This window comes from Perca flavescens, chromosome 9 (assembly GCF_004354835.1).
Source record: "Perca flavescens isolate YP-PL-M2 chromosome 9, PFLA_1.0, whole genome shotgun sequence".
Classification (NCBI taxonomy): Eukaryota; Metazoa; Chordata; class Actinopteri; order Perciformes; family Percidae; genus Perca; species Perca flavescens.
Genome location: NC_041339.1, coordinates 19,617,864 through 19,638,905, shown reverse-complemented (window position 1 = coordinate 19,638,905; position 21,042 = coordinate 19,617,864). Strand labels below are relative to the sequence as shown.

Here is a 21,042-nt window from a genome sequence, read left to right as displayed (position 1 = left end):
TACTACATACTACAGACAAATGCAGTATGCAGTTGGTACTACGGTCATCAGTAGTAGGAAACTGTTAAATTATTTTATTCTGCAGAATGCTAGGCCAGGCTGAGCCTTTGAACACGCTCTTAAAAGCACCAGACAAAAAAAGAACTCGCACCATTATTGCAAATGAAAAATAAAACCTTTTGAGCTTTTAATTTTTGTTTTGTTTACTTTATAATATGCTGCATGGTTAGCTCCCCCACCCCTTAAACTTTTCTAACCGCAAATACAGCAAACAATAATTATGAACTGAAATATTAAATCTAATGTATATACATGTTATAATTTCTTTACAAGTCTGTCAAAGAGAGTCGGGTATCTCTCAGCCCTGTCAGGGACTGCTCTCCCTCGTGTGTGTGTGTGTGTGTGTGTGTGTGTGTGTGTGTGTGTGTGTGTGTGTGTGTGTGTGTGTGTGTGTGTGTGTGTGTGTGTGTGTGTGTGTGTGTGTGTGTGTGTGTGTGTGTGTGTGTGTGTGTGTGTGTGTGTGTGTGTGTGTGTGTGTGTGTGTGTGTGTGTGTGTGTGTGTGTGTGTCGATCGGCCAGCGAGCTTGTTAACGTTACGCCCGCAATCTCTTATGGAGCTTTATAACTCTGAAAAGGCAGACAGGTTCCAGTTACTCTTATATTGGATATTTGTGTTGTGTTATTTCAACAAACGATTGGGGAAATAAACGCCTCTTGTCCGAGAGTATCTTGAGAGAGCTCCAGCTGACGGCGGGGTCTGTGAAGGTGGACGGGCTGCCCAGCCATCAATTTTCATATAACTGTCCATATTAGAGCTCTACACAGTTGATATCTCACATAAAAAAAGAGTCTTGGAAGTGAATTTAGTGATGAAATAGTAGAGGAAAATTGTGAGGAGTTTCCAGTTGTTGGCCACAACGGCAAGATGGGGTTGTTGTGATTGTTGCGGCGCTTTGCATTGTGGGATACAGTAGGCGAGATAAACTGGTCCGAGGCATACTGGAGATTTTCTCAGAATCTGTACAAAATCCGGATATTTTTGACATACTGCAGATTTAGATTTTGTTTGCATACTACATGCTACATTTTGGCCAAATCAGTAGGCACTGCTAGTACAGTATTTGTTGCTTTGTTGATAGCATCTGTTTTAGATTACTGTAATCAGGTGTAATTATTTCAAACCCTGTACTTAGACAGATTTTTGTTCCACCAGCGAAGTCATCCGTTACTCGTGCATAGATAACTCCAAAATGATTTATTGCTTAGTGTAGGTTTGGCGCTTTTATTTTTATAAAATAAATAGATGATGTCTTGCATTCATTACTTGCGTTTTTATGCACTTTTGTTTGTGCTAGAGGGCAAAGATGCGAAAGTTTTGCAGGTCAAAAAATACAAATTTTTCTGATTACTGAAGAGGATTGCTGAGTCATGCGTTCAGTATAATTAAGATGTAATTGCCTTTACATTTCTACACTCACACTGTTATAAAGAGCAACTGTGGAGAAGATTTGTGCTGCTAAAGTCTTTGCTACACAAGCAGCTTTTGGTTTTGGTCTCTGTGTGGTATCTCATATCCCTGAAGTATAATTATATTTTCTAAGGGGTTTGGGTCAGCTCCAGCTGCATGTCCAAAGTTATGCAGCTTCCACACAAAGTTGACTCTCAGCTCCTACATAGGGGAGTGTTGCCTGAGCTACGGTCCAGACCAGGAGCTGCAACAAAGACCACTTGGTGTAAAAGTGCCCCTCTGTGCTCTGCCATTTTAATTGAAATAAAATTGATGACTCACAGCTCAGTGATATCACTGTTTCACAAACCCATACAGACATATATTAGTGCGCACCCCCGGGGAGAGGCCAGATGCTACACCATCGATGCAGGCAGGCCAATGCTTGTCGTGCTGGGAGCTCACACTGCCATCCACCCCGCACTTGCCAGTGCCACTTCATATACACCCACTCTTGTGTGACTAAACAGACACACACTCTGGTTTGACTAAACACACAAACACACACACACACACACAGGGGAATGCAGCATCACTTGTTTCTTCATACGTACCGATAAAGGGATATTAAGGTGCTAAATTCGGTTTTTTACGTTTGCCATCTAAAGTCCTCCTTCTGCTCGGGTCAAATACAGGAGCAGCGCAATGTAGTTAAGCTGTTACTGTTGCTCTTTAAGTAAAGCATTACACCCGTGTATGTCTACACGTACAAACAGAAAAAATATCTTTGCATACCAGACCTCCAGGCAGATGGTGGTGTTTTAAAAATTGTTTTTAAAGATGCGAGTTAGCCAAAGTGAGCTGTTGAGATCAACATCGCAACAGGCAAGAATACTAATGCCTGAAGCGCACTCGCTACCTTTTACAACATATTAGATAACTTCACTGCTGATCATGTAGTGAGTTCATTGCTCTGTGTTTTTCTGGTGTAACTTGATCAGTTAAACTTTTGTGCAGCTTTTTGGTTCGCTGTGCATTTATTCATATATAATACATAGTGACTTTATGTTTTCATCATTGATAATTGTGAGGTGTGGCAGTGATAGGGTGTTTTTAATTTTCCCTTTATAGTTTCTGTCTGCTATATTCAACCTCATGGCAAGTCAGTGGAATGTGTATCTACTCTCGGAGAGTAAGATAAAAATCTTAATGGTCAGTAGAATGCCAACAGAAGCATCAGCAGAGAGTGCTCAAAAAGGGAGACATTAAAGTATTAAACAAATGTGTATGAGAGATATAGGCAAAAAAAACTGTACATAATATGCTTGTATTACAAGTATAAACACTGGTTCCTGGTAAGAGTTTAAATATTAGATTTAAACTTGCTAAAATCTTGGCCATCATCATCTTAATTGTACAATTACAAACATTTTAGATTTACAGTTGTGCCTGTTTTTAATGTGTTCCAAACCCCTCCCCATATACACATGAACCTTTGGGAACCTCAGTGAGCGTCAAGACAATGAGATCGCATATGAGATTCAGGAACAACTGGTCCGACAGGCAGAACTACAGCGACGTCAGGAAGAGAAGGATGCGGTAAGAAACATGCAAACACACATACAGACATTTCTGCCCACTCAAGCACAACGTTGATCGCCCATCAATGACTTGACTTTTAGTATTAATGTACTGTACTGGGTGGGTCATTCCACTTAAACAAGCACCTTGTTTGTGCCTCTCCATTGTGATAATTGAATGACTGTTATAGTGACCTGACCTGAATTTTTTTCTCAAGGTGTTAATCACAATGTTTATGCCCTACATAAAGTCCAGAGATTTAAGGTTTGTGTGTCTGTGTTTTCCCCCCACAATGAGATTAGACAAAGGGCTGGGGTTTTATATTTATTATACACTTATTGTCTTAAAGGGTGGCCTCCAACTTTAGTAAAATTGTCTGTAAATCTTGCAAAATATCTCCGATGCTATTGATTATTTCTTGCCTCTAAGTTGAGGGAGAGCTGGGTCTCATTGCTCTTGTTCTGGAAAACATCAGGGAATGATCCACTGTAATCTGACGTTTGAAGCTACAATCACTGTCAAAAGATTAAAACTACAACCCAAAACAAAGTGACATATTTGTTACAGATCGTCCCAAACAGGGACTTTTTCATATTCATGTGGGACAACATGCTTACAGTGGCCTTGTTTGTTTGTAGGCTATAGCTCGTAAGCTGCAGGAGAAGGAGATGAAAGAGGAAAGGAGGAGACAGAAGCAGCTGGAAGCTAACTTTGAGGAGGAGTACTTTGAGGATCACGGAGGTAGGGCGAGCACCACTGGCTCATGTGAATGTGTGGCTGTTCCTGCGTCCGTGTGTGCATATCTCCTGTCTGTGAGGACATGAGAGAAGATATACCTCCTCTGTTTCAGCTCAGGATGTGTGAGGCTGTGCTTTTGATGCTGCACAGTGCTGGAGATTGTGGAGACTGACTCGAGGCAAAGATTTTGGAATGCATTTATAAGCACATAATTAACCTTGAAGGGAGGCTTGCATGTTCCTACAGGGAAATAATTTGTCATTTTGCTCCCATTCAAGAGCAAACACAGCTGTAAATTGGTTTAACAGTGCTCCAGTTTCAGGATACAGCTTAAATGTGCTTCGATAGCAGATTTTGACTTCCTATAGTAAATGAATATCCAGTTAGTGGGTAATGAATGCATTTAAAAAAAGGATTTAGATTTACGAACTAATGTCACACACCCACAAATGTGTTTTTGTTCTGCTTCTTTTATAACCTATTGGTGAGCGTTTTAGTGTCACATATTGGAATCTATTTCAAGTCTTTTCATGCACACATCACCCGACTGCATGATTCATCCCACAGCATTAGAAATGTTGCTGCTGACATGTAGCAACTATCTGACGGTAGTGTGGCTAGGTCTGAATGCAGTTACAGTTCTTGAGCCAGGATGCTCTTGAGGAAAATCATTTTTAGTCAACTTAATAATAAGTTGGTTTTTTTTTGCCAGCACCTTTCCATTTTCTGCAATGCAAATATATTCCAGAGAAACTATATTATCTACATTTGCACCCACTGCACTGTTGTGTTGGTTATTATTGTCTGGAAGAAGTGTGTGCGTGTGTGTGCGTGCAGTAGAACAAATATTCAGTTCCTTTGTTTACACTGCATCTCAATGCTGTGAGGGCCTGACATCACAGTGAGTAAACAGACACGTTATGCAGGTTAGGAGATAGTCACTGTGTTAAGGGTTTTCATTTTGAGACTCAATCTGAGCAATTTCAAGTTTTATTTTAAATTTCCATACCACTAGTTTTTGTATGCTCCTTGTACGTATATACACACACACACACACACACACACACAAAATTCACAAATCATGTTTCACTGAAGATGTCATGCTTTTGAGGATGAGGATTACAGTTGCACACAAACCAGCATGGGGTCAGAACCCTTCTCTGCTTGACAGATACATAAATAGGAAAAAATGGTGAGGAAGAGAGACAATGTATTTTAAAAGTAAGGCTGGACAGAAGAGAGCAAACACTTAAACTAGCCTAGTCACTCTGAGCATGTACTAGTCAGGATGGAGGATACCTGCCTCCTTGTACACTGTCGATTAGATGTCAACCAGCTGGTTATATAACTTGAATTCCATTGAGCTGACTGAGTACTGGCTTCTGCTGTGTGCTTCCTCAATTTGCTTTTCCACTCATTTGTTTTAATTCCAAGTTTTGTCAGGCTCCCAGCACAATGGTTTTCTTAGTAGATGTAAGTGTTCTCAGTCTCTTTTTGGGTGCAGCTAATTCCTACACTCTCTGTACATCTATAGCATGTACTTTGTCTTTTCATCATCACTGTCCTCCTCACAGGTGCTGCGTCTAACACCATGCTTACTAACCATCTTAGCTTATATCATTCCTGTTGTTTTTTTTCCCAACATTTCCATGTTGTCATCAACCATCATCATTCTCTCCACAACGCTCTCCTCCCACCCTCGCTCCTTCTTCTCTGCCCTGTTCAGCTGCAAGAAGACCCCTTGACTTGGACAAACACACCCGTCACCAATCCACTTCCCCAAGCCCCCGTGATGCACATGCTCCAGTGATCTCACATCGTGATTACTCCCCAGATTATAGCTCAATGGAGCCCAAAAGGAGCAGGCACCCAAGGCAGGACCCAGCAGCACCCCACAGCCACTTCAGATACCCTGAGCACTGCCTAGAGACAGAAGGGGGGCGAAGCAGGCATGCAGATCCATACCCAGAGCACCTGCTGGCTTCTAGAGGCAGGCATGGGGACAGGTACCCAGATTATGAGCCCACAGAGACTGGAAGAGCCAGGGGCCCAGGGTGGGGGGACACAGAGAGAGTGTTGAGAAGCAAAGAGAGACCAGCCAGACCACCTCTACCACAGAGCCTCATAGAGAGAGACAAGACCTGGGACAGAAAAAGGGACAGGCAGCATGACCTAGACAGGGGCAGAGACCTGGAATTGGAGAGGCATATGGGAAAAGAGCAGAGGAGAGACAGGGAGCAGGACCTCAGAGGGGCGAGAGCAGGAGGAAAAGACAGGGAAAGATCCAGAGAAAGAGGATTGAGTGGGGACAGACAGAGAGAGAGAGACAGGCAGATACAGAAAGACAAAGATAGACAACGAGTAAAAACCAGGACCACGGAGAGGGGACTTGAAGAGGAGCCAGGGCGGAGCAGGGACTGGCCGAGGGAGGGCATGGCTTCTTGGGAGGAGCAAGGGGATGATGGTGAGAGGGAGCGGAGGGCCGGGGGCCGGCAGCGTGTCCAGTCCGGCCCCGAAGAGGTGTTTGATGATCCGGAAGAGCAGGGCGGGGTTCCTGGCAGGGAACGCAGTCATTCTCACGTCAACGGAGAGACAGGTACCACCCTGAGCCACCCTCTGGGCTCTGCGGGGGTGTTCGTGTGGTGTGCTGGAGTTGCTTTTTTGCTTTGGCAATCTCAGGTGGTGGGTTGTTCTAACATTGCAATCACTAATGAAGACACTCATTTCCTCTCGGTTTTCATGAGGATGACGACATGTCCGCAATAGTTTCTGATGACTGGGATTCAGATTTTGATGGTTTGAAATAATTGGATTTGTTGCTGTGCTCTGGGGTTTGCTCATTCTTGTATTGTCTGCTGGGTTGTTGCATTAAGCAAGGAAAAGATTACACTGAAATGTGTGTGCTGTGAATAGCCTCATGGATTTGGATAAGCTAAACTTTGGCATTCACAAAGGGTTTCAGGGCTGGTGAGCTGGTTGTTATCTTATCCTGAAGCTGTAAAAAAAAAAGAAAAAACAGTAATAAATGCCAGTAGAGATGCACTGCAGCCCTTTAGGTGCCTCATAGCTGTAATCCAACTTCAATTGTATCTATTGTAGTGTTGAAACGATAACTGGATCATACAATTATTTTGATAATTTTAATTTTTTTTGTCATTTATCAAGAAAATGGCAACCAAAAAAAAATAGGCAAAACAAGAAATTTGAAGACATAGCCCTGGGCTCAAAGAAATTGTGATCTTCATTTTTTTCACAATTTTCTGATGTCTTCAAGACTAAACAAGTAAAAATAAAAAAAACTCATTATTCGATAATGAAAAAGTGAGTTGCAGGCCGTATCTATTATTAATATAATGTGCCGACATCCACAGGTCGTATTGTGCACCGAGGGAGTGGAGCAGTAGTAGTAGCAGAAACGGAGTATGGCGTGAGCGAGGCCACCAAGGGGTTGGCAAAGCTCGATATCCGTGAGCAGGAGCTCAAGGACATGGAGGTGGCCAGGAAACTGCAAGAGGAGGAAGTCAAGGTGAAGAAGGAAACGAGACAAGTATTAGATTTAGTTTATTTTTGCAAATAAAAGGTGAACAGATGGAGAGATTGAAATCAAATCCAACAACCTGAAAAACATAGAAACTGGATATGTTGAAGATATTTTTTTATACACGAGGGGTTTACATTTAACAGCTCGTCCTCCATTAAGCTGCTATGTTCTGCTGAAAGATTTCAAAATTCCAAACTGTGCAGACATTAATACGGTCATAAATTCTTTAAGCCCAGGACCAACCTCAAAACACTTAAACTTGGTATTACTGAAGAGAGCAACACTGCCGTGAAGGTAAAGTCTGGTCAGATATTGAGTTGATAATATGAAAAGTCTGACAGTAGGCTTATAATAAGTGTGATATCAAAATGTTAATGTTATGTTATTGTTTATATTTATTATTATTTATTCAATTCAATTCAATTGACTTATAAATCCTATCTTAATGTTAAACATACATATGGAAGCCACATTCAGTTCTTTTAAGCTTAACTGTATCTGTGGATGGCTACCTATAGTAAACCTTGTTGTGTAAATTAGTTTTTCCACAAATAGGTTGATTTATGGTTACTAATAATATTCATGTTAATGTATATTTTCAGACACATTTTAATTTTTGAAAAGAAGAAACTTTCAAAAAGTGATCAATCATTTGGTGGCCCTCTGCAGTTACTCTAAAGTTACTCAGTGAGTCCCTGTTGGTGTGCTTGAATAAACATTGCAACAGCTTTAGGATCTAGAGCTAAAACTGTATGAACAAAGCACTGGAATGGCACGATGTGATAAAGCGATATACTCTATGCTTTAAATTACTGAAAGCCTCAAAAAAACACAGTGAAAGGCCTCAATCTCAGTCCTTTCCTATGTTACCTTGGAACAATGTGTTCCACTCTGGGGAAATGTGAAATTGTTTTATTGTTTTTATTGGTTTCAGGCCAGCAAGATGCATGTGCGTGCAGCCCAAGTGGCGCAGGATGAGGTGAGTGGGAATGAAGTCTGGAAACTTTTCATGTCCTTACATTTCCTGAGCTGACCCAATTAAATCAGCTTTATTGGTATATACCCCTATAATGTCTAGTGACATAGTTTTTTTAATGCGCTTTTAATTACATGTATGGCTGTTTCCTCATATATACAGTTGATAATGCAATTATGTACGGACATCACAATCGTGTCGCCCCCACGCATCAAATCACGCAAAATTTTCTGTGGTTGTGTTAATTATCCAGTTGATGTGGATGTGTCTGATATCTCGCTCTGGCAGGAAATCGCCCGACTGCTGATGGAACAAGAGAAGAAGGAGTACAGGAAGGAGAGAGAGCGGGAGAAAGAGAAGGGGGAGAGGTTGGCCATGGATAGGATGGCAATGGAAAGAAGGCAACGAGAGGGAGACCACAGGGTAATTTGCCCTAAACGTACTCATTTTAGAACGTGTGCTTTGGGATGAAATATTTTTTGCAACCCATGACTTTATTCTATGTAAAAGTGTATTTCCACTGTGGTACTAGAACCATAATATTTAAGAAACCGTCATTTTTGTTGGTTTCCAGCCAAACTTGGAGGAAGTAGTCCGGCCCAGAACACGAGATGAGTATGAGAGGCAGAGGAACCACAACAAGCCTGCCAGGTACAAGACTCATTACTTCTTACTTCAGTCAAGAAGTAGAAACTCAAATATTTCATTAATTTTCTGTCTCTGTTTTTTTTCTCTCTCTCTCTCTCTCTCTCTCTCTCTCTCTCTCTCTCTCTCTCTCTCTCTCTCTCTCTGTCTGTCTCAGGCCTCCTCAGCCTCGTGCACACGACTATGAGAATGTGAACTCTGGCTATGGCTACTCGGACCACCCTGCTCCCCCTCGCCCTCCCACCAGACCTGAGGCTGCTTACAAAGGTATGATGTCCATTCTGTGACAGACTGGCTGTATTTACTTAATCCTAACATAAAGTGCTTTCTAACTAAATAAGGATGGACCCTGTATTTAAGGACAATTATTCAGTGTGCTGACGTGCTGCAATAGCAGCAATTGGCACAATGACTATTATTCGTCATACTTAAAGTGCCCATATTATGAAAAAAACACTTTTTCTGGGATTTGGGATGTTATTTTGTGTCTCTGGTGCTTCCACACGCATACAAACTTGGAAAAACAAAACATCCATGCTGGTTTGAGTGAGATACGGGTTTTTGAATGTAACCTGCCTTCAGTCTCCGGGTGAGCTGTTCAAAATCTGCAGGGTTTTTTACATCACTAGGTGAAACGAGGGGGCTAAACCATGTTAGTTCACCATAATCTACAAAAGAACTACTTACATGTCCCTGTTCTGCAGGTATACCACACAAAGTTGGAAGTGCGCCCTCGTTTAGAAGAAGTCTCCCAGCTAATCCTGCCTTGTACTGACTGAAGTTAGAGAAACAGCTAGCTAGCTGATGTGATCCTTACCTAGCTACTGCACATGTGTGAATCCCAATGTGCAGTGTGCAGTACAACAAAAGAAGATTAAACCTAGAGACCTAAAGATTAAATTCTGGTACAACCTCAAAATACAATTATGAACCTGAAAATGAGCATAATATGGGTGCTTTAAGAATATTCTTCATCTTCTGCCACATTTTCCTCTCGCTACTAGTCACGCAGTGGTGCCAACACATAGGGACTACGGGTGAAAACTAGCTCTTGAGCTAAAACCTGGTACTATGCATCTCTCCCCTTGGGGTTTTATTGTACGCTGTCCCTGTTTTTCTAAATAAATAAACTTTAAACATGCACGTACGTGTGCATGTGTTGCACATGTCTCCTCCACTGCGTAAATCACTTTAGCAACAAGTACTGCCACGCACACACACACACACACACACACATACAGACACAGGGCCTAATTTACTAACACTAGCGCAGTTTGCGCTGCGTCTGTTTATGCGAGTTCGGTAATAGCGCACGCTATGCTTCCACATTTTGCGTAGTATTTATCAACCCTGACACCAATCAGGCAATCAGCGTCTTTCTCCGCCCACTATTATGTAAATTGCGCTGTAGCGAAGCGGTACTTGTGCTATGATATGGCTGAGTGCAGACTGCGATATTCCCACTGCTGATGCTATGACTGTTTGAAATGATCCTGATGCCAATATTTGTAATGTAGCGAGGAGTTTAACAACTGCTGGAATGGAATGTGAATGCTGAATGGGTGATTCAATGTCATCTTTGATTTCTTCCAGTAACTCTAATATTGCATGGCTGCTTGATTTGTAACGCTAAATGATGTTGTGTTCACTGACAAAGTGTGATTCTTATGTTAAAAACATTTTCAGCCTCGCTTATGTCTTCGTCTTGCTCAAATTACTGTTGCCATTTCACCAGCGGCATAAAGGTCTACGAGGAAACTTGATTGCGGCTGGTTCAGACCTGCTTTTAAGAGGCGGAGAATTTCCCCTGCAGAATAGAGACGCGCTCTTACTGACAGTCTTTGTAAATACCACGAAATATATAATTAGGCGCACTTTGCGCTTATCCTCGCACCTTTTTGGGTGGAACTCCCACTTTCCCCACGACCCTCCCACGAACGCATATTGAAAGCGCAACTTGTCTCTTCTCGCTCATGTGGCAGACAATCTGCGATTTTACCTAAGTGTGCCCTGTTTGTAAATAGCCCGCATCGGTTACGTCCGTCTTTGCGACCAATTAGCGCCTGGAAACGGGCGCAAACGGCTTGATAAATCTAGCCCACAGTGTCTCACACACACACACACACACACACAAGCACACACACACACACACACACACACACACACACACACACACACACACACACACACACACACACACAGGAGGAGAGGAAGATAGGAAGAGAAAAGGGGAGGAGATGAAGAAAGGAGAAGAGGTGTTGTTTGTCAGCTAACAAAATGTCATGATGGACTAACTGACCAACTGACTGACTCTTAACTGACTTCAGATGTCAACACCAACAGGTGTTTTCACAGAGACGAGGCTTTGGCGCATCTTTGATAGTCCTGCTTCTAGCTCAAAAACCCTAACTCCTATGTTTAATTTAATTTTCTAGTTGCATTTTACCATTACTGCTTACTATTTTTCTATAGCATATCAAATGTTTATTCTTTAGTCTACTTCTTTATAGCTTGATGTGATTGGTTTCATTTGGCACTCTTGGCTGTAGTGAGAATGACCTAAATGCACATAACGTTAGAAATCTGCAAATACATTTCCTCAACTCGCACACCCTTCCCATAATGTAATGACAATACTATCTCAATTAGTGAGTTGTGGCTTTCAGATCATGCTTTTTGATTATTTAGGGTGCTGGTGGTGTTAAAAGAAAAATCCTCATTCATTTTATGTGCTAAAAACAGGTGTACCTATTTCATCATCGTTTTTTATTTCATCATCATTCGATGGTCATTTTTCACCATTTTTCATTCTAGACAAAATGATTAATCATTATATTGAGAAAATGACTTTTACAGTTTCCCTCAAAGTGAGCCCAAATTTGCTTACTTGTACTTAAACATATTTCTTTGTGTATCATACTGTATAACTAAAGAAAGCACATTGTCACATTTGAGAGGCTGCAAATGTTTGGCATTTTTGCTTGAAAAATGACTAACAATTGATTATCCAAATAGTTGTTGATTTATTTTATTTCAGTTACTGCTACTGTTAATATCCCTACCACTGCAACACAAACATGATCACATATTCAGTTAAAGCGCCCATATTATGCTCATTTTCATGTTCATAATTGTATTTTAAGGTTGTACCAGAATAGGTTTACCTGGTTTAATTTTCAAAAAACACCATATTTTTGTTGTACTGCACAGCTCTCTCTCACTGCAGCAGATCCTCTTTTCACCTGGTCTCTGTTTTAGCTACAGAGTGAGACCTCTTTTTTTTCTTCTTCTTCTTCTGTACGGTCTTTGATTACACTTGCACATGCTCAGTAGCTCAGATGTAGATCATGTCAGTCAGTTACTTCGGTCAGTTACAAGCCAGGATTAGCTGGGAGACTTCTAAACGAGGGCGCACATCTAAGTAGTTCTTTTGTAGATTATGGTGAACTTGTGTGTGTTGTAGCAGTGCTTTGCTATTGAGAACGAGGTAGCATGCTAGCGTTAGCATGCTAACGCTATGAGCTAACGGTTGTGGTTAGCCAGCTTGTTTCGTCACAAGCCGTGCCGATTTTGAACAGCTCACCCGGAGACTGAAGGCAGGACACATTCAGAAACCGTATCTCACTCAAAACAGCATGGATGGGTTTTTTTTTCAAAGTTTGTATGCGTGTGGAAGCACCAGAGACACAAAAGAACACTCCAAATCCCATTCATAATATGGGCACTTTAATGTATGCTTTAACATGGGTTGTTTTTAAATGTCCAGTAAGAAAAGACCAGTGGCAGAGTTGTCTTATTAGTGATTTGACAGTTGCGACATGAAATGAAGGGAGAGAGAGAGACTGTGCTTTAACCTCTAGGCCACCAGGGCACCCTGGGAATTGATGTATTATTGAAGCTTAAACAGTCCTTGTATTATATAAGTAGAAGAGTTATGTGAAGAAACCCAACAGCAGAAATATGTTCCAGATCTCAAAAAAGACAAACTGATGTCTGAAAAGTGAAAAAAAGAAACCTTATGACTACTATACAACTTAGCTTGCAGTGTGACGTATTAAGCTGCTGATAAATCTCTCCGTCTCTTCCATCTTTTTCAGGTGCCTATTACAAGCGGTGACTCAGGCTCTCTACCATGTCCAGACATGCTGTCAGTCCTCCTTTTTTTCTTTTTCTTTTTATTTATCTTTTAGTTTTCAATCATTTGCACTCTGTTGACCAGAAGCCTTGGGACAATCTAATGAGTTGGCAGTGGAATTTCTTTTTATACCCTCCAAAGTTTAAAGAAGTGGGTCTGTGAGTGCTGGAACCACACTCATCTTTTCTTCTTTTTTTTATTTTACTTTTTTAAATTGTGATTTAATATTATTTCTTTCAACTCAACATCAAGACAAGCCAAAATAGCAGCGTTGTAATATAAACATAAACTCCCCTTGATTCTTAGCTGTTGAAATAGAGGAACCGGCTCCTCACCTTCTGTGGTCATCATGTGCCGATGTTCGTCCCATCTGTGGACCATGCCATCACAAGGGCTCAAGGCCTCTGCTGGATATAACCATGCAATCTCAAAATTCCTCATGACTCTTCATAGGATGGGCCTGTCTGGTCCAACACGGCTGCTACAGTGTCTTTGATACCAACATGGCAGCTGCTTTGTACACCCATGCTGCATTTCTGTTCTCTTCTCATGCTGTGCAACAAGGCTACACAGGTCCTATCCATGTGCCACACAGCGTACGCCTCTGGAGGGATACTGTTTTGTTGCTGTATTCAAACAACAACAAAAGAATAAGCCTTTATCAAGATGCTGGTACTTTTGGCTTTGACATGTCTTACCACCTTGTTCCAGTGCAGAGGAGGTGGAGCTTTGTGATGATCCATGGACATTTAATTGGCTGTAGACTGTCATCTTCTGCTTGTGAGGGGCACTTTTTAACCCCATCACCCTTTAAAAGTGTAGATGGATGATGATATGTGTATGACTCCGTGTTTCTATGTGCATGCTTACTGAAGGTGTACAACTGTGTACATGCATTTTAGCTTTATATCAATTTATATGGCTCCCTCTTTATTCTCAGAAAGGGCTAAAGCCACAAAAAGCCAATAATCTCTCTTTGTGAATTAACAGTATATGTTGGCTCATATACTGCTGTCCAATATCACTTTTCTGCCACCATTTTCATATATAGCTAATCATTTACAAACCAAAACTGGCCCATAAAAGAACCAGTACCAAAATGAAATGCATGTACATTGCTTGTCCGTGTCAAAACCTGAATTTGTGCGTGCTTACGGCACAAACGTGCAATTGAATATTTGCTTGTTTTATTTAAATGTAAATATCCATTTTTTTCTTCTTATTGTGCTACCAAATTCTGTTTCCCATTGTGGAAAATACAAGATCCTGTCTTCAATCCCTTTATCTGGTGTCCCACTAGTTATGTTTGTTCAGAAAGGGAGCCTTATATTTTATTTTTATACAGTATTTTGTTAGTCTTTCCTCAAGATTGTTCCCTTTATTTTCATTGCCCCAAGCTTCCAATCCTCTTCTTTGTCTCAAGCTCAAAGGCAGACATCACTTCCTGCCTACAGAAAAGACAAAACATTCCCACAATAGAAGTGCATCTGCATAGAGGGAAATCAGTCCCAAGATCATTATTTTCTGTTCATATTGAATAATAAGGATGATAAGGAAAATGAAGAGCACATTCAAGCTTTTGAGTTTACTGAAATGTTTGTGACGGCCACAAGCTGTTCAAAAGTCTTTGAACATTTAGTGCTGCTTCAAGGTTCTCGCGTTGTAATAAATGTTGCTGAAATTATAAATCAGCTTCCAAAATGATTCCCTCCCTGTTCAGAGAAAGTGTGAGATGTTTGTATTGCCAATGATAAACATGCAGGTGTTATTAAATTATATGTGCTAATTGCTGTTGACAGAATGAGATTTGTGCCATACGTTTGTCATTTTTTCAGGGACTTGAAAATGGGAAAAACTTAAGTTGTTGTGGTTGTAGCAGTTACCACACCCGCCAAGGTGGGACTCCTTATTTATTCTTTGGTGAGAGCACCGCCGTGTGGACATGTTGACAATTGCAAAACGATGTACAAAATTGATCTGATCAGGATGTACATTTGTGGATGTTGTGTATCAGACATGGAATCGAATGCTGTCCACAGCAAACATCGAGTGCTACCTTTTCTTTTTTTTTCTCTTTAATCCAGGGTTTGTATGCAATCTACCAATCATGAATCAACGCATATGTTGGCACTTGCTGTAACAGAACTTTTTATTTTAAGTAAAACCAATTAACAAGTTGCTTTTACTCATAGCATCTCAAAAATGTAATAAACTATCAGCATTTCCACTGTTTATGAATACGACTCATTCATTAAGTCACAGTTAGGACACAAATACATGACGCTGCTCAGCGAGTTCAACCAGTAAAACAGAGAGGATCAGGCCTCAACCTTCAAGAAATACCTTAAGGCTTCGTTAAGGTCTTTATATACCACACTTTCCAGAATGTCACCGAACCATAAAGATGACACATTGTCTGTAGTGCAGGCTTTAAGCTTTTCCAAAAAAGATTAACTGCCCACAGCAGCCAAGAGGACATTGGGTTATCTTCAGCTGCATACTCTTCCTCCAACCTCTGACCTGCTGAAGCTTTTGGCTCAGAGCAAATCTAAATAGCAAAAGCAACAAAATATACTTACATTTTAAATTGAGCCTGAGTTGGCTGACACCCAGGTTCCTCTGAATGTTACATAATGTCTTACTCACCTGTTCCCAGTACTGACGCAGGTAATGCTGGTCAATATTCACACAAGTATACTCTGCACCTCAGCAATACAAAACAAAAGGGAACCCATTGAAAAAAACTGAACTACAGGTACAGACCTCCAGCTGACTATTGAGAAAAGAAAACCATTCCATATACAGTAACTGCTGTTCAAGCATTTGTTTCTCATTTATTTCAGTAGGAACAAATACACAAGTATGCATTCACTGAAAGCATAAGGGCCGTTGCAGCATTTGTGTTTGGATTGTTTTTTTAAGGAAACAAATACTTGATCCAGGACCAATTATTTCATCTCTTTATCTTGGACTCATCTTATACTCAATCATGTGCTCAGTGTATTCATAGTGAAATAATTTCCGTGTGCGTAGTGTCAGGTAGTCTTTTATTGTCAACATTTTTTATAAATCATGCCAGTCAAGGAAAGTACAGAGTTACACCCATCATCTGAGAACGGCTGAGTGGATCTGGTTCACCAACATACCTGACATACTGAGGCCTGCATGTGGCAACACCACTGCCATGCCCTCAGTGGGATATGTCACAACCAAACACCTGGGAGCTATACCTCCAGAACCAGAAAAGTTGCTGCTGCTGTTGGGAGCTTAAAATGTTTTGAAATCAGACAGGATATCTGTTACGATCCTGGTGGCTTTAGTATCTGTGGTTTTAAAATAAAATGCTCTTCAGATGAGACAATGTATTCAAAAGGCAGATTAAAGTCTACCAATATTTGGCTGGTAGCTTTGTCATTTCCAAAGCAGCTTTAACACAGACACATTCTACAATGACGATGCAGGTGTTGGCTAGGCTTTCCAGACAGCCGACCTCAGCAGTGTTCCAAGCTGGCATCCGTTTGGCTGTCAATTTCTTTACAAAAATAAGATATTTATCAAAAGCAGAGATCCATGTTGTACCTCAGTCTGACAACTGCAGTCAATCCCAATCAGAAACAATCCATCCAAACCTCCCGTGTGGTACCTCTCTTTGGTCTCGGATGCACATTATTACACACACGACCAGAAACAATGACTGAAATTTTTAAGCACAAATTCCCAGTCAAAGTTTCCAGCTGTGCGGGTAACAGAAACACTGTAAAACAATTCTGCGAAGAGTAAAAAAATATATATGTTGTTTTGTATAGCAACAGTTAGTGCGTCATTATTAGGCCCACACATTTGAGCGTGCTCTTATTTTAGGCCTATACTGGCTGCATCACAAAATACACACAACAATCCTGTAGATCACAACTGCAAGCAAATACTGATTTCGTGTTCTCAAACTCGTTTAATGTTAGTTTGTTCATTTGACTCATCGCTGTGTGCCAACACTAACATTCCGCAGCCCCAACAGGTGTTTGCACCATAACGAGCAGGACTGCTTGTTAACAGTGTTGCAAAACTGCAAAAATAGAACAATATGTAGGCTACTGACAGGTTATTGAACTCACCTGTCATCCAATCATTCACGGTGCACGAGAGTGATGAACGAGCTGCTGTAGCCTATTCACCGATTGAGTGAAATCAACTCTGAGGACTGAATGTCTTTTCCGTCTCTCACCTGGCAGGTAAAGAGGTGAGTGCAGCTGTCTATCAACTGCTGCACGCCGTGTTGAGACACGAAGACACACCCACTACGAGAGAGAGAGAGAGAGAGAGAGAGAGAGAGAGAGAGAGAGATACTACCAATTACTCTACATACTGGAGGTTTCTGTCATACATATTATATATTATTATATATATTATATACATATTTACCTCAGGTTAAATGTAAATCCTTCGCAGAGAGAAAAAAAACATGCGCTTCCGCCACACTCTGATATGACTGTAAGGAAAAAGCACCAGTCAGTCACTCTCTCTCTCTCTCTCTCTCTCTCTCTCTCTCTCTCTCTCTCTGGAACCACAACAAGCCTGCCAGGTACAAGACTCATTACTTCTTACTTCAGTCAAGAAGTAGAAACTCAAATATTTCATTAATTTTCTGTCTCTGTTTTTCTCTCTCTCTCTCTCTCTCTCTCTCTCTCTCTCTCTCTCTCTCTCTCTCTCTCTGCCTGATGAAGCTTGGGGCGCATCTTCAGGAAAAACCGGTTGAGGTAGAACTATTTTGTCAGACGCTCAACTGATCCAACGCTAAGATGGGGGTGGGAGGGAATCATTACAGCAGTTAAAAATGTAGATCACAGAAAAGAAAGATTTTTTTAAGTGAGGCTATTTAAACACTAGCCTACATTTCCAGTTTTTTTTTAATAAATCTGAGCACTTTATACACTAATCCTCTTAGTATTAATCCTACACAGACAGGATTGCATCATTAGAGTTGCCTCTGTAGCCACACCTTCAGCAAGTCTTTTCCTAAATTTCTAAATCTATCCACTTTGCATTTGCAGAATAGAGCTTGTGAATACATTTAGTAAATTCCGATCATTTGATATGAGGTAGCCCATAATATAAATTCGAGAGGCATGACACTTATATTTGTGGTCATATACATAATGGGCATCTCATCTATACACTTTTTTAACTTTCGCTTTCTCAAAACTTCTTGTATGAACCTAATCAAGTGTAGAAGGATTCTCTCACAGCCCTTGAGGAGTGGTTGTCATATTGTAAAGGTTGAAATAAAGCTGCAGAAGGTAGGGGCTCCTGAATGCCGGCATATTGACAAAAGCAAACATTCATAGAGAGGTGTATAAATTAAGCAGGCCGTTGGCCCTGAGGCGCTCTGTGCTGTGCCTGATGCAGGAATGACATCGGACTGGTTCAGAGATATACCAAGGCCCATCTTTGCAGGGAGTCACCCTTGTGTGCCTGCCAAGGCAATCCTCGGGTGCTTTGTTATAGCTTGCACAAAAGGACACAGTACTATTGAATTATTTTAGAATCTTGATCAACTGGTACAGTTGCAGTTTTAAGCAAAACGCCGTAGAAACCCCTAAAGAGATTGGATATAAGAAATACAATATGTCTTGTTGTTGTATTATTCTATCTTATATCTTATTGGCCTGGTTAAACTTTTGGCAGCTTTTATGTACTTCATAGGTTTGACACGACTAACTTTTGAAAGGCTTGAAAATATGTTGTTGTTCATTTGTAAGAGTAGCGGTGCATAATGAGGACCACAGCCCCTAACCTTCCTTAATGTTATGGACCTTTTTCACAGCAGACATTTTTGACTTGTCATAGTAGGAAAAGCACAGCTGAAATTGATAACCTTAACGATGGCTCAATTCCATCAAGTGTCCCAGTAAGCTATCTCAGTGAGTCAGCATGCACAATACCAGGACCTCTCCTAAGTAGAATGCAGCCATCTTTAATGGTTTTGAATGCACCTGTGCTTTTCCTACTATGGCATGTCAACATGTCTGCTGTGAAAAAGTTCTATTAGTTACAACATTGTTTGACAAGGCAAACCTTCCTTATGTGAGAAAGGATTACTGGCAAGTGAGAATGAGATAATGTCACTACATTAATTAAAAGAACTGAGTAAGAATGGCTGTTTCTGTACAGTCAAAACGTTACTTGTTTGAGTCACTTGGTTACACATTGATTCATTGACTGTGTTTGTACAACATTGCAAGTATTGCAGTATAATTATTGCAAATATGGTATAGATACTACATTCATATATTATTTGTGTAAATAATAATATAGTTGTAAATAAAAGACCAAAACTATAAACTACTACATTGACACTGAAGTCAGTAACAGGTGTCTTATTGTGTCCTCAGTCACACCTGCTTCTGGTGGTTGTTCTGCTCAGAAGGGCCACTAGATGGCGACATCCTCACATATTTTCCTGTTGGCCTATAAGAGCTTCACCAGCACTTTGCAAGTTGTGGGCTTTGCTAATGTAGGGTTTGCTTGATCAGGGTTTGAGGAGCTTTTTTTTCAGCTAGCATCAGATGGCTGCTGTCCCCTTTGAGAAATGTATTTTTAGACATTATAGAAAGCCACATGACTTTAACTTACTTTCGATTCGGTCCTCTCTACTTAGCAACTTAGAAAAATAAATATGTTGGTGTAATTAACTCCAATGATTCACAGCCAAAGCTGAGATTACACTGAAACTCCTCTCCGATATTGGCTTCCTCCTTTTGTGTGAGAACGATGGGAAGCATAAGGCAGCACTTGCAGGAAGCCATGCTAAAGAAATCTAGAGAGGTCACACAGTGAAAAATACGGGAAGTCCATCCTTGACGTCTTTGGCAAGAAAATTCATTTTACATGGAACTATAATGATAATTTCACTTTTTTTGCCAATGAAACCTGTCTGCTATAGTAATTTAACTAGTGTTGACTTTACTGTGTAACTACTGAACTCTTCAAAAGGGCTCAGTCGACATTTGGTCGGCATTTGTATATCCACTGTGCTTATTACCGCCCAGTTCTGCTATAATCTAATCAATAAAAAAATAAAATTGAATTGAATTGAATTTGACAGGAGACCATCACCCATAATTGAAAGTTGTAAATTGATCAGTCATGCCCCAATTCCCAAAAGAACAACTTTGAGTGTGTCTGTGTTAAGTGTTTGTTTTGTTTGTGATCTTTACTTCCTGCCATGGCTGATAGATGAGATGGAAGATGAAAGAATAGATACCTTAAGAGGGAAAACTGGTTTGGTCACTTGTTGTGTAAACAACATCTTTCACAGCTCGCTGCATAAAAAAAACGGCTAAAAGATTTGTGTTGCATCTGTACCACAGCATAAAACAAGGCACTGGCCACAAAGTTTAAAACAATTAAGAGTTTACTACTGATCTCAAAGGACTAGTTTCCTGAGAAAAACAACCTGCACTGTGCCTTTATAAGCACCACATTTACACTTTCTGGCCATTTAATATCCACATAAACACCCAGACATTTATTTGTTACAGGAAACAATGTCAGCCTGCTGATTTTTGATAAAGACTGGAACAACTGCCTCTTTCTTTGTTTGGGAGATCTATTCAGGAAATGTTTTTGTGTGTGATTTTTTAGTCTTAACCTTGATTTATCCAGGTAAGTCAATTGAGAACATATTCTCATTTGCAACAACAACCTGTCACATTCACACAGTTACACAGTCATACCTGGAAGCTGCCCAGTATAACCACAGTCTGATCTGCTGGCCACTGAGCAGCTCCACTGGAGCGGGTGAGGTTAAGGGCCTTGCTCAAGGGCACCTCAGTGGTGGTAATGAGGGAGGGACAAGCGCTGCTCTTTTCACTTTCTCCACCCAGATTTTATCCTGTCGGTCTGGGGATTGAACCGGCAACAAGGTCACCGGTCACAAGCTCACTTCTTTAACCTTTAGGTCACCACTGCCCGTAATATTT

General features: G+C 40.8%; 1 protein-coding gene across 2 annotated transcripts in view; it reads left to right on the top strand.

Moving 5' to 3' along the window:
- ccdc50a (coiled-coil domain containing 50a) overlaps positions 1 to 15,295 on the top strand; it is a 29,117-nt gene extending 13,822 nt beyond the window's left edge. The window contains exons 4-12 of one of the 2 annotated variants that reach the window (XM_028588339.1): positions 2,956 to 3,046; positions 3,667 to 3,769; positions 5,493 to 6,362; positions 7,138 to 7,292; positions 8,242 to 8,286; positions 8,572 to 8,706; positions 8,858 to 8,934; positions 9,086 to 9,195; positions 13,026 to 15,295. In XM_028588339.1, coding sequence (XP_028444140.1) covers positions 2,956 to 3,046; positions 3,667 to 3,769; positions 5,493 to 6,362; positions 7,138 to 7,292; positions 8,242 to 8,286; positions 8,572 to 8,706; positions 8,858 to 8,934; positions 9,086 to 9,195; positions 13,026 to 13,045 — 1,606 coding nt within the window. In that variant the 3' untranslated portion in view covers positions 13,046 to 15,295. Of the gene's footprint in view, positions 1 to 2,955; positions 3,047 to 3,666; positions 3,770 to 5,492; positions 6,363 to 7,137; positions 7,314 to 8,241; positions 8,287 to 8,571; positions 8,707 to 8,857; positions 8,935 to 9,085; positions 9,196 to 13,025 lie in introns of both variants that reach the window. The other variant, XM_028588338.1, reaches the window with a different exon arrangement.
- Positions 15,296 to 21,042: the final 5,747 nt, after the last annotated feature.